The following is a 14,351-nucleotide window of genomic DNA, read 5'->3' on the forward strand; positions in this document are numbered from 1 at the left end:
AGATGTCACCTCCTTGCAGATTAGTAGACAAGACTGTCTGAATTCTCATCACTCTGTTCTTGTAATTGGCTCACTGCCTTGTCCAAAGGTCAGCAAAGAGCTTGAGGCCGAATTACAGCACCAAGGAAAACGGCATCCCCAGCCCGGTCCTTAAGTTTGCTGCACTTTGTTTCATCTTTGAGGCATGTTTTTTTGTACCTCTCCAAGGAAGCTGGGGTGCAGTGAACCTATTCACAAACCTGAGCGTGATTATGAGATTGACTAACCCTATTACTTACCATTGATACAGAAATATCTAACCAGAAGCACTGCAGTGGTCTATCTTAGGATCTTCAGCTCTGTAGATCATATTTTAGAATGTATGGAATTGCAGACCTGTAGTTATTCAACAATAACTACATTTCTAGAATCTGATAGAGAATGATGTAAATCGTTCTATATACACTGTAAATGATAGTGATGTATAAGGTACGGGAAACACACAGCACCCTGGGAGTCCTATTCCCTGGAGAGTGCCACACACATGGGCATAGGATGCATGGGCACAGCTGCTATGTGTGCTGCTTCTTTATCAGATGTCATGAAGATGAGTAAATGAGGACATTTGTTCTACATTCTTAATATATTTCTTTCCTTTCTTGCACAATAGACCTCACCTGATTCTGTGAGGACAGAACCGGCATATTATTCATAGACTCTAATTGGGCCCCACCTAACCTTATAATGTAACCCAGTCCCCTAAACTATCAATAAACCAAATGCCAGTAGAGGGTTTTTTGGACACTTTTGCTCATAATTACAGAAAAACGGGTTTAGGGTGTGAGTTCACTTTTGACACCAACAACACCCATCTCTCATCACCCTCACTCCCTGGTCATGTTTACAGGCCCTAGGTCTGTTGTAGTCAGCCACTCGCACATTGTGGTCCGTACCAATGCATATGCACTGTGACCTAGCAGTTGCATGTGCCTAAGGCTCACCTTAGATGTTACAATCTGAGCATACAACCTTAGAACACTCAACTTTGAACTTTCCAAATTTATGTCATATGAGGACCTACTTCAACTATCCAATTCATTTGTATCCAATCAGGCAGGCCCTTGTGATATATAGTTGTTGGTAGATATAAAGGAGGTTGTGCAATCACATTTAAATGCCTTCTGGTGAGCTTAATACAGTTATTAGCCTCTATGGCCCTGGGACGGTGAGGCAATGGGAGTGATGAGAGACATGACACTGAAATAATGAGAAAAAAGCCTTGGAAAATGGGCACACTAATGATGTAATAGCTGGCAGTTGGAACCACAGTGAGGAGCATCCACTATACCTGGAAGTGGCTAAAGCTGGCCATACACTGTTTTTTTTCTCATTCGGTTCCAAAACAACTGATTTCCCCCTTCCACGATAATCAATCTTCTCTACTGGCTGTTGTACTCGGGAGCCGCAGCTTAAAGGAGAACTATCAGGGGAGTGCTTTTCACTCACCTCATAGTTCTAGCCGACTTGTGACAATGAGACTGTCACAGGTCGGCTCAGTAGATCGGGAGGTGAACGAACACATACCGGCGTTCGCTCACCTCTCGATCCTGTCACGGCTCTCTGCCGTGACAGGGGAGGGGCTGGATTGCCCCCTCCCCGCTCCGATCCGCCAGCGCTGACTAGCGGAATGGACAGGGGAGGGGGCGGGTACAGCTGGCTCTGCCTCTAGATAGGCAGAGCCAGCTGTCAGTCACGCAGCTGAGCGGATCCCGGCACAATTGTCGGGATCCGCTTCAGCTGCGGCGTCTCAGTATACCGCGAGCTACAGCTCGCGGTATACTGAGCTTAGGGTGACGGGAGGACGCTAGTTTGTGTCCTCCCGTTACCCTAAGGAGAACTATGGGGAAAAGCCTTAACCCCATAGTTTTCCTTTAATACCCAAACAGTGCCTGCATCTGATTGGATTTGCATCCACTTCTTTTGAACGGAGGAGTACTGACCGGGCTACACACTGCTCAAATTTTGGCCAAGTCAGCAGTACTTGGTCTAAATTCAAGCAGTGTATGGCCAGCTCTACTGTATGCTGAAGATTCTAGTGGTAGGTGTAGCTCTGCAAGAGAGTAAAGATGGGAGTCACATTCAGTTAGAATTATAAGTAGGGATGCACCTATACCAAGTACAGTACTCCGGTACAAGTACAGATACTTTTCGAGCTCAGACCAGACTAGAGAAAAATTAAAAAGTTAGGAGGCAGCTGTCATTTGTAAGGAGCACACGGAGGTCCTGGGATTTGTACATCTGTTTTTAATGTATGATTTTGTTTTTATAAATATATATAAGTGATGCACTGATACCAGTTTTGCAAGTACAAGTACTGATACTTGCCCAAGTACTTACAAGTACGAGTATTGATACATTTTTGTTGTCATTTGACAGTTTTTCTAAAACAATACAGACTAATGATTTCAGGACAGTGGTGGAGCACCAGAGCCAGTTCCCAGCTGCAACCGCTGCAACCCTGGTAGTTCTCATGAAAATGCCAAATACTCAAAGTATCGGTGCATCCCTAATTATATGTATTGTGAACATGTTTAACTCTCCTGGGTTGCCATTCCGATCTAGGAAGTCACCAATGGTGAAACAAGCATGCTCCTTGTGGCATCAGATAAGTCTGAGGTCCTGTCTTGCATGCTTAGTGACACGATATTGAAGCCAAGATCAAGAATACAACCCTGGGGCCTTCTCCTTAAATGAAAACTATGGGGTCAGTGTTTTTCGCCATAGTTCTCCTTAGGGTAACGGGAGGACACAAACTAGCGTCCTCCCGTTACCCTAAGCTCAGTATGCCGCGAGCTACAGCTCGCGGTATACTGAGACGCCGCAGCCGGAGCGGATCCCGACTTAGATGACGGGATCCGCCCAGCTACGTGAGTGACAGCTAGCTCTGCCTATCTAGAGGCAGAGCCAGCTGTACCCTCCCCCGTCCGTTCCGCCAGTCAGCGCTGGCAGATCGGAGCGGGGAGAGGGGAATCTAGCCCCTCCCCCTGTCACGGCAGAGAGCCGTGACAGGATCGAGAGGTGAGCGAACCCGGTATGTGTTCGCTCACCTCCCGATCTACTGAGCCGATCTGTGACAGTCTCATTGTCACAGGTCGGCTAGAACTATGAGGTGAGTGGAAAGCACTCACCTCATAGTTCTCCTTTTAAAATCGGCATGGCAGCTCCCATAGTTCCATTCTCCTTTGGCTTTCTGTAGGGTAGATTGACTGGACTTTTCCGACACAGCTGCAATGGTTCTGGTATAGGATTTGGCAGATCACAGATTGCCTTTATTGTATTGCTGCTGTAAGAAAAGCTGGTACATTATGTTGTTGTTTAATTCATTTAATACAATTGTATTCAATTTTCTGCCTGCGCCATACAAGGCCCCAGGCATGCAGAGACCTTTTCCTGCTTCTGAGACCTCTTTAATGCCATTAATGACACTGGCCACAGTGTCCTTTTCTGATGTCCTGAGGGGACTGACGTGCTCACAGAGAGTAGGATCTGAGGTGGGCCTAGTAGTGTTGATTAACCCTCTGCACACCACTGCAGATTCAGACGCATGCTTTAAAGTAAATTGGGGCTAAAAAAAAAATGTCACATGAGAGGAGGTGCCATAAGGTGTAAGACATGATGTTGTTTTTACTTTATGGCCTTCCATTGCACCTGCAGAACCCCAGCAGTTGCCAAACGGAAAACAGTCTTTCTCAGGGTCAGTATTTATAGACCCGCTTACCCTTGTTTGCCAAATAACCAGAGTACTAATGAACCAATCAAGCATTGAGCACTGCATGGTGGACTGGGCGTACCTGTGCTGCTATAATTTTGAAGTCACTAAGTAAATTCAGAGGGTACAGTGATGTCCCTGTTCTGGCTATTATAGAAGCAAGAGATAGATTAAAGCTGGCGAAAGTATGTTTAGCCAGTACATTGAATTGTTACTGGTCTGTGAGAGTTCACATCAAAGTTGCAGATAGGATTCCTTTCTCGGTGGATTGCTCTTCGCGTCAATGAAAGCTTTCTTCTATGCAAGCTGTGCCGAGGTTTCCTAGACCTGATAATAGTAGGAACGAGTTGGGATTCCAGTTGCCAGCATGACAGAAGCTAGAGCCTGTGCCCCGACGTACCTCTACCTCACAGTTTGATTTAGAATTGTAGAATGACCTAGAAAATACGCTTTGGGATTATTCTTTTTTTTTTTTTTTGCTTTGTCTTTTTATTGTTACAGTGATTCAGGGGATTTTAGAGTTTGCAGCTGATTTTAAAGGATACTGTATAGTTGTATAGTCAATAATGAAATGTGAGTTTGATTTGTGTGTGTGTGTGTATACAGCTATAGGTGATCTCATATCGAGACAATATCTACTGTATACATAGCATAGTGTTTTGCATTATATAAGGAGACATCAGAAAGTGATATTGCATGTTTTTTAATCGCGTTTCAGCGCTTCCAAAAAACGCGCATAAAACTCGCTGAAACGCTGTCGCCCTGCTGTAAAAGGGGTCTTATGGATTATGGTTCCATTAGTACTATAATGAGATGTTGAGAACAGCTGTGCATGATGGTATATATTAGGGATGCACCGATACTGGGCATTTTCATCCTTATGAGCACTCCCACTCGTGAAAATGCCCCGATACCAAAAAACGATAACAGAGCTTTACATTTTCAAATTGAAGCGAGTGCATTAGGTCCCACGCTGGCCATGTTATTCTTCACTGCTGGTTAATGTACTGGTGGGATTTGTAGTCCACTATAACTGATGGTATTATTCTGTATTGCTGGGATTTGTAGTCCTCTATAGTCCTCTATAGCTGATGCTATTATTCTGCATTGCTGTATAATGTATTGCTGGGATTTGTAGTCTTCTGCAGCTGATGGTATTATTCTGCATTGCTCTATAATGTATTGCTGGCATTTGTAGTTCTCTATAGCATTTGTAGTTCTCTATAGCTGGTGGTATTCTGCATTGCTAAATTTATAAGATTCCTAGTCCTAAAATTATTTGTCTGTGTTGTTTTAGAAAAACTGTCACATGACAATAAAATAAAGGTATCGGTTATTGGTATCGGCACTCGTACTCGGTCTGGAAAAAATGGTATTGGTGCATCCCTAGTGTATATGTCTTCTGCCTTGATCCGCCCCTATCTCTACAATTAGGCCTGGCATTGGGTGAAACCTGTTGGAGAGGGGCGGACCATGTGAAGCTGTGCAAGCAGTAATAAAGTTTTTCATTGAAATATACGGCGTGTGGCCAGAGTCTGTTCAGTGTGGGAGTTGCACCGGGAACACGCTCAGCCGGCAGGCACTCATTGGTCTCTAGTTTTGCAGTGACGGAGTGGTGGTGGTCCTTTGTGGATTTGAAAACATACGTCTCCTCATCTTGATTCATCAGCAGATTTCCAGTGAGTACAGGACTATTGAGTCTAGATTATCAGACAGAGAGATGACTGGTGACATTGTGATGCTTTTGGACTTTCAGACTGTATGATGGCTTAGCAGTTAAGGATCCAATGCAACTTAGACTGAACAGTTGTATTATGGAGTGTATATCCAGTTTCTGCTGAAGCATCAGATTGCTTTACATGACTCTGGACTTTGTATGTATTAATAAGGTTCTATGGTGCAAGAGATTTTCGTTTCATGTATAGACTCGTTACAGCTAACATCTGCTTTATTGTAGGTATATGAGGATAACAGAGTGACTGGCTTATTATTTAAACATGGCAAAGTCCCTGCCCGGAACCAACAGGTCCCTAGGATTCCTGGATCATGATGAAGACAGAATAAATAGACATGTAATGGGTCACCTGCACTCCGTAGAGCGTATACACCTATTGCGTTACTGGTCGTGGTGCTCGAAGTGATAACATGGATGGCGCCGCGTCCCAGGATCATCAAAAGTGAAAATCACCAGCACTCAACTTATAAGTGTGAAGTTTTACCGCTTTTATTAGCGTATAATGTCACATGCGTCATCAAGCCAACATTTCAGCTTGGGTCCCTTCCTCAGTGCGACATAGTGGTCATTATGTGTCACTATGCCTTCCTGAGGAAGGGACCCTGCGTGGCCCTAAAACGTTGGCTTGATGAAGCATGTGACATGATACGCTAATAAAAGCGGTAACACTTCACGCTTATAAGATGAGTGCTGGTGATTTTCAAGTTTGAGAATAAATAGGCAGGCACAGGTCTTTTATTCCCAAAATGTGGGGAACCAAGAGACTTGTGTGTTTCTCTTCCACAAATTACAGAAGTTACTAAGTAAAAAAATGAGATGAAGGGCGGGATTTGTCTTCTCCGACACAATGTCTGAAGGAAAAGATGGTTCCTAGGGGATTGGGGGATTAGGAAATTCCCTTCCTTTTTGAAGTGGCTGATCAAAGATTTAAGGATGAATTAACAGAGATCTTGAATAAAACATTGTTTAAGTTAATTAAATTAATAGTGGTTTATGAACAAACAAGCACTGAAGGCCCGCGTTTAAAGATTCAGAACATGCAAGAGGATCTTAAAAAGTTTAACGGCTTAATGGATTTTGAGACTTTGGATGAGAAATTGAACTCTGTCTTAGATTTCCTAGAGGAGGAAATTACATAGAGCAAGAGGTCTAACTTTATGAGGGATAAATAAGATTACAATGTCTATACCTGGTAACAAAGAGCGCTAGAGCAGTCCTTCTGTGTCCTCAGCAGATTCTTACTCGCATATGGAAGATAGGAAAAGGAAATTAGTTGATACTTTTTCAGAAGCTCAAAGTTCCAAAAAGGTCCAAATTTCAAAAACCCAAACACAGGACAAGGAAAGAAAAAGAGTGAGACACGGTGGAGTTTGGAGGAATAGAAGGGGCCCAGATTCCACATTGGATTTCATGCAAGCTTTGCCGAGGTTGCAATGATCTGGCTAGAGTAACAGCGAGTAGGGATTTGAGTTGCCAGCATCACTGAAGCAAGAGCATGTGCCCTAGTCTACCTCCGAGGGTGCCAAATTCCTATTGCCAGATGCCCAGGACATGCAGTTCCGGGCGCCAGGCAAGTGTTTGTTTGTTTTTTTTACATTTTGCACTGCTGCAGGCAAGCAGGGCTAAATGTAGAGCAGGGGAACCGCCGCTCGTTTTGTATAAGTGATCTGCTTGTCTATCCTCCCCGCCGTGGTTTTTGGGATCCTCCGCTGTTCTGGGGGACCCGGACCACGGCAATGGTTTCAGGATGGAGAGCGGGGAGCAGACCGGAAAACGTCCGTCCCCTGATCTGCTCTGTGTGATCAGTGAGACAGGAGCTGTACTCACAGCGCTTCCTGTCTTAGCTGTCACAAACTAGGCTGCGCAGGAGATCGAGCACAATGCTGGGCTCGATTGTCTGTACTGGAAGGCAGGCTCACCCAGGGAGAGGTTCCCCATCCAAACCTCCCCCCCTACCCACCACACACTTCTGGGCTTTCTTCTTCTTCTATTGTCGCGGTGGCACCTCTCCTGATCCACTGCAGAGGGGAGGCTTCAAATCGCCTCATTCTCCAGTGCTGCTTTCTTACTTTAGGAGCCGCTTCTGCGCTCACTTCAATTTTCCCGGCACTGCCCCTTCTAATCTGTGGGTTATCAGGAGGGTCACCGCTGCACCAAAAGAAGAAAGCACAGAAGATGGTCTAAAGACACTGATCCACCATGGAGGCCCACCACGCAGCAATACATTATACAGCAATGCAGAATACCACCAGCTATAGAGGACTACAAATCCCAGCAAAATCTTGTACAGCAATGCAGAATAATATGAAGCTACATACTTTGTTGCTCCGGGGTGATAGCCTGATGTTTCCAGGGTCTCAGGAGGGCTATGCGGTTTCTCACAAGTGCTGTGTGCGGTATTTCACCAGGGCTGCGCGGGCTGGTGCGGGTGGTGGGCAGGAGGAGGGAGGAGATGTGCGGCCAGTTCTCTAAACCAGTGAAACGGATGGCAAACGTACTCCTCATTTCATAATGAGCTTTAAAGCAAGGTGCACATGGAGGGGCTTTACACAGTACAAAAACAGACATATCCCAGCACACTCACTAGCCAGCCTGCAAAAAAAAAAGTACACTGTCTAACTACGAAGGTTAAAAACTGAGGTTTTAGTTGCACAACATTTGCAAAATATGTGGAAACCACACTGCCTCATCAAGGCCCCTCTGTGTAGTGTGGTCCTAACTCTAATCTATGAGAGCCTCCATTTTGGTGCATATATAGCAAAGGATGAATTGGGTGCAGGTTCGCCAGGAGGTAGCCCAACTCTCCCCCTCCCTCTCCAGCTATACTTGCCTTTCGGCAAACGGTCATTCCCCTCCGCAGGTACGTTTGTACTATCCATACCCTGTACTGCTGACCAGTGCAGCCCTACGCTATGGATTTTGAATTTCGCTCACAAATTGCAGGTGACTGCACTGACCAATGAGAAGCGTTTCTTAGCACGGTTAAGTACAGTTTTGGTTAAGATTATTTTTTGTATCGGGACAAGTAGACTGTTTTTATTTTTCAGTTTATTTTGGATTGCAAGTTATATATGGTTATTTAAAACTTAGTTGTTCCTCTCCATGGACTGTCCCCTCAGTTTCTGTCCCAGGAGGTCACCCAGAAATGCAGTAGAATCTCTCCATCAGGGACACAGCTGCTTTAACCCCTTCATGACTGAGGCCTTTTTTTTCATTTTTTGTACCCATGTTATATTCCACATTTTAGGCCTGAAAATTACTTGAAACCCCCCAACATTATATATTTTCTGAATGCCAAGACCCTATAGAATAAAATGGTGGTAGTTGCAAATTTTTATGTTGCGCAATATTAGCGCAACTCCTTATTAAACCCCAATATTTAGTGAAAAATTTAATTAAATGCCCCAAAACACAACAAAGATGAGGTTACAACGAGTAAAACGATACCCAACATGCCCAGGTTACAAATTGCGTGCATCCGTAAAACGGCGAAAAACCCCAGTACCCCAAAAACTCAGACGCTTTAAAAGCCCCCACAGGTCATCAATTTAGAGATACCCCAAAATACTGGCCCTAGAATTATTGCTCTCACTCCGGCGTGCGCGGCGATACCCATGTGTAGCGTGTTCGTCGTTTTCATACGTAGGCGCACCCGACGTGTGTTTACGTGGCGACGCGCGTGCTCGCGGGGGACTTTTAATTTTTTTTTATTATTATTAGATGTATTTTATTTAAATTTTTAATTTAAAAAACTTTTTTTCTTTTTTTTTTTTTACTTTACTTTGAATGCTATCACATGGGGGGGCTTGCAAGCCCCCCCATGTAATAGCAGATGGTGGTGACAGGTACTCTTTAAGGTGATGCTGGGGGTCCAAAAGACCCCCAGTGTCACCTTTACACTGGAAATAAGCTATTGAAGTGCAGATCGCACTTCAATAGCTTATAGCTGGGCTCCAGGAGCCCAGAACTGACAGCCCAGGGACCGGAAGTGATGCAATCTGCATCGCTCCCGGTCCCATAGAACGGGGAGGGGATCGATGAACGGAAGTTCGTCGACCTCCTCCCCAGCTCCCCGCGGACACAAAGATCGCCGGTCCCGGGCCCGTAGGAGGGGCAACGGAGCCCGGGAAGCACGGCGGGGGGGGGGGCGGCCCCTTCTTCGGGACGCAGAAGCGATCTGGCGACAGGTAAGTCGCCAGGATCGCTTCTGTTGTAAAGCCGACAGTCTTAAGCAGAAGTTTAAACAGAGTCCCGGCGGCAAAAGTCACCGGGAGTCTGTTTTAACAGCCCCGATGCTGGCGACGTACACTGTACGTCGTCAGTCACGAAGGGGTTAAAAAATACTGTCCCCTCTTCATCCATACGTCCATTGCTTACAGCTCCCTAGCATGCCCTGTAGAGGTGCCTGGACTGGAGTGGTGTCTGGACTGGAGTGATGTCACATTCTGGCTCCTGGCACCTCTACAGGGCATGCAAGGGAGCTGTAAGCAATGCACATGCACAGCACAGCAGCTCACACTGGGATCCACTCCAGATCTCATAAGGTAGGGAGTGGGTGGATCTTAAAAAAAGAAAATGTAAATTTTTATTTTGGTATGTGTGTGTGAGATTGTGTCTGTGGTTGTGTGTGTCTGTCAGTGTTTTTGAGGGCCCGTTCACACTAGCACAATACGTTAATTGCACATTCCTGTGCGATTTAATGCACTGTGCCACGCAATCGCACCTACTACACGTTCTGGTGCGAGAGGTGAGTTGCGTTATTCATTTAAATGGCACCCCAAATGCAAATCCTGCCCACAGTCCAATCGCCCGCACTGAAGGGCATGGTACCGCATGCCGTGCGGTGTGACTTGGGTCGCGACTCAATGACCAAGGACAAATATGGGTCCTGAGGTTATACAGGTTGAGAACAATTGCTGTAAAAAATGGCATGTTGCTGTTTTTTTTTCTCTCTCTCTCTCTCTCTCTTTCCCCCCATCCTCTACAGTGATTCAGTGGATTTCAGGTTTAAAGTGTGTTTTATATGGTTATATACAGTGAAGGGAATTGATCAAATCTGGAGCGGCTGTGCATGGCGACCAATCAGCACCTCTCTCATTTTCAAATCTTAATTGAACAAACGAAAGAGAAAAGCTGATTGGTTGCCATACACAGCTGCTGCATTTTTTGTCTGCACCCGTTTTGATCCCTGTATGTATGTATGTATGTATGTATATATATATATATATATATATACATAGCGTATTGGTTTGTATTGTATAAGGGATATTGTTATGTGCTATATTGATGTAACTAGTAAGAGTTGGATTGTGTTCTATGTTTTATGGATTAGGTTTCATTTAATTCTATAATGAGCCTGTGGAGAATAGCTGTGCATGACGGTATATATGTCTTCTGCCTTGATCCGCCCCATCTCTATGATAAAGTCCAGGATTGGGTGAAACATGTTAGAAGGGGAGGACCATGGGAAGCTGTGTCGGCAGTAATAAAGTTTTCTAGAGAAGTTTGCGGTGTGCGGGCAGATTGTTTTCAGTGTGGGTGTCGCTCTGTGTTCATGTTTTCTGTCACTTTTTGTTGTTGCTCTGTCTATAACGCTGATTTTGTACTGTTCTTATTTTAGGGTCCACGGGGATAACTGTGCTGAACGATTCCACAATGAACCACAGTCATCACACAATGACCACATCTGATCCTCATGCAGGTCACCAACACCCAACCACTGCTGATCCTCATGCAGGTCACCAACACCCGACCACCGCTGGACATGGCCCTGGACATGGCAGTGGTGGATGCATGCATATGATGGTGGGTACTAGCTCTGAAGCTTCACTGATCAGGACTGAAAATGAAGCCTTGTGATATGTGTGCAGTAAACCCGGCCTGCTCCTCTTTTCCCGGGTGCCTTTCATCTCTGTCCACTCTTCTGTACATTGTCCGTCATCTTCCTCCATCCTTCACTGCTGTCCTCTGTGCTGCATCTTCCTGACATCCTGCTCGGTGCTCTACCTCTTCTTGCCTGTCCTTAGTGGACTCAGCCATGCAATACTGTGCATCCGCCGTGGGTGCTCTGATTGTCCTGCTCTCTTCCACATCCACTGTCATGTATTGCTGGCCTAACTGCACTCACTTCCTCAAACTCCATCATCCCACTGGTCTTCCCTCCTTGATGCAGTACCAGTCTGATTTCCATTCCCCACTTACAAGCTCCCTAACTTCCCAGCTCTATGTGTCTCTTCTCTCAGCTGCCTTCCCCAGCCCAGTGTTCAGTTCATTGCTAGTTTCTCTGGTCTGCTCCCTCCTCACTTTCTCATTTAACAATCTGCTTCCATTGGCTCCTCTTTTTTTCCCATACCATCGGCACCATTGATCCTGCCGTCTGTGCAATCTTCCAGTCGCCATCCTGCAGTTCCCCTCTCCCCCATCTCCTTTCCACATCCCTGCTCTGCTTCTGGCCCCTGTGTCCTCTGGTTGCAGTCACTTGTGGTGCTTTGCTATGTCCTTTAAAATCTTTTGCCCGCTCCTTCAACACATTCCCAATGTGCCCACTTTCCATCCTGCCTCAACTGCTCCCCTTGCCCCTGAATCCTTCCCAAGTGTTCCCAACTTAATCAAGTATTTTAAACGCTTGCTTGTAGTCATTCCATCATTATTTTTTTTCCCACTTGCAAAGTGCATTTTCAGTTTGCTAGAAAAATTGACTAGTAATTTCCTTAGCACAGCCCCCTCCCTTCTTTAATGTCACAACCCTCTCCTCTTCTGGGAGAGTTTAAGTATTGTTTGTGCTGGCCCAGCTCCACCGCTCATCAGCTAACATACCCTTTTATGTAGCTGTTGGGGGACGAGCAATGGGGAATACTATCGAGTGTCACTTGGGTGACAGCTCTGAGTCTGCTGGGACTGCTGGCATCACATCCAAGATGGCAGCACACAGGTGCAGTCTCAAGGCTATTGATTGTCTACACAAGGGGAGCTTTTACCGGTAAAAAGCATACGTAAGGTATGTTAAATTCAAATATAATATTATAGGAAGATTGTTGTTAATATTTGTATGTATAAAGTCACTCGCACTCCAATAGAATTTCAAGTCAAAAATAGCTATATGATGTGATGGCAATTGAGTCAATAACCAGTTTTTGACTTAAAATTCTATTGGAGTGCGAGTGACTTTATACATACACTTATCTTGGACTGCAGAGGCATCTGCAGTCACTTTGGCACCCACCCGACTCTAAGGGTATTATTCGGTCAGCAGTGCAATGGGTACACTGGATTTTGTCCCTTGGAATAATGTCACCTATTCCTATTCAGACAATCAAAATTGTCACCAGGACAAAGAGCGAGAGGAGGGCCACAGATATCAATAAAAAATAGACAGGGGTTCTGACGCTGCAAGTGCTTTAATCCTGTAATGCAGGTGCTTTGCAATGTACTGATCAGCATTGATTTAGGATATACAATATACAGAATATAAACCTGTGACTGCCGTGTAATGTTTGTCTTTTTCCCTTTTCTTTCCAGCCGATGTCCTTTTACTTTGGATATGAAAATGTAGAACTTCTGTTCAGCGGATTGGTGATTAATTCAGGAGGAGGTAAATACCACTTCAGTTACAAGTCTGCCCCAAGTCTGGTGTATGGACAGTTGTAATTGCCTTTATACTGGACACACATTTTGAGTCATCAGATCAGAGGCCATTTTCAAAGGAAAAGGGATTTTGCTGGAATTGTAATGATTACTGTCCAATAGAGCCCCAATTCTCTCATGTTTCCCCTATCTCTAGGTCTGCTGGAGCCAAGTCATTTAGGACTTCGAGTCTTGGCCTCCCACTAAAGAAAAATATGTGCTGCAGCACTTCATTACAGTTTTCTCTTAGTCCCCCTGCAAAGTCCCACAAATGCTTGTTAATCCTGCCAGTCAAGTCCACCTTATGCACTATCCTGTGATGGGGTAGCAACAATGCTGCACTGCTTCTAAATTCAGAGCAGAGTTGTCACTCTCATGTAGGCTGTGGTTGCTTGTACTATAGGAAGAAGGCTACTGCTTTCTGGATTGATAGCAGCACCTCTGTTGCTGAAACCCTCCCACTGTGAGCTGCAGTGTCTGGGAGGGGGAACGTGTGAGACACAAATAAAGGAACAGTAGAAAAGGACTTGTTTAGCCCCTGTATGCAGGTCTTCAAATGGGGTAAAATATCACCAGATCTGTCTGTATTGTAGTTTCAGTGAGCCCATATTTAATGTTTCATTGCATTGTTTACCTTAAAGGGATTTTTATATTATACGTTTTGTGCTTTTCATTGCTTGCTCTTTTATAGCATGTATTGTATTCATTATACAGATTTGTAGATTAGCCACTAGAGGAAGCTCAGTGTTTGACTTACCCTATTCAATCTCCCTGCTTAAAAGATGATGAGAGAAGATATGAGATACACAGGAATATTTTGTTTTCATTGAGTCAGCCCATTTTATGCTTAGCACGGCCGGATTTAGAGCATCATGGGCCTGGTGCTGTTCAGTTGGAAGGCCGCTCACTCCTCGCTGAGGCCCCAGCAAGTAATGCCTGATTAGAGAGCCGCAGGTGCCTCTGCCTGCTTTGTTTGGTTTTGTTTTTTTTTAAACCTGGGCCAAATTTCAGTGGTGGGCCTGGAGCTGGTGCTTCAGTAGCCCCTTTGTTAATCTGGCCTTGATTGTGAGAGGGAGCGGTAAAGTACATCCATTGTGTAGCACAGCAAAGTAGGAAGCAGAGCCAGAGTATGTAATGTGGAAAAATAGCTGCCCCTATGTACTTGTATCAGAGATTTCACATACATTACTCACATTTTTATCAAGCTGGCTCACACTAAAAGAGATCTTAACAGGTTTTTACATT

At 45.0% G+C, this 14,351-nt stretch overlaps 1 protein-coding gene across 2 annotated transcripts in view; it reads left to right on the forward strand.

Annotated features, from left to right (window-relative positions):
- Positions 1 to 14,351, forward strand: part of SLC31A1 (solute carrier family 31 member 1) — a 54,440-nt gene that overhangs the window by 37,990 nt on the left and 2,099 nt on the right. Inside the window, exons 2-4 of one of the 2 annotated variants that reach the window (XM_018559347.1) lie at positions 11,104 to 11,184; positions 11,221 to 11,288; positions 13,002 to 13,074. In XM_018559347.1, coding sequence (XP_018414849.1) covers positions 11,139 to 11,184; positions 11,221 to 11,288; positions 13,002 to 13,074 — 187 coding nt within the window. In that variant the 5' untranslated portion in view covers positions 11,104 to 11,138. Of the gene's footprint in view, positions 1 to 11,103; positions 11,289 to 13,001; positions 13,075 to 14,351 lie in introns of both variants that reach the window. The other variant, XM_018559346.1, reaches the window with a different exon arrangement.

This window comes from Nanorana parkeri, unplaced genomic scaffold (assembly GCF_000935625.1).
Source record: "Nanorana parkeri isolate BGI_ZX_2015 unplaced genomic scaffold, ASM93562v1 scaffold389, whole genome shotgun sequence".
Taxonomy (NCBI): domain Eukaryota; kingdom Metazoa; phylum Chordata; class Amphibia; order Anura; family Dicroglossidae; genus Nanorana; species Nanorana parkeri.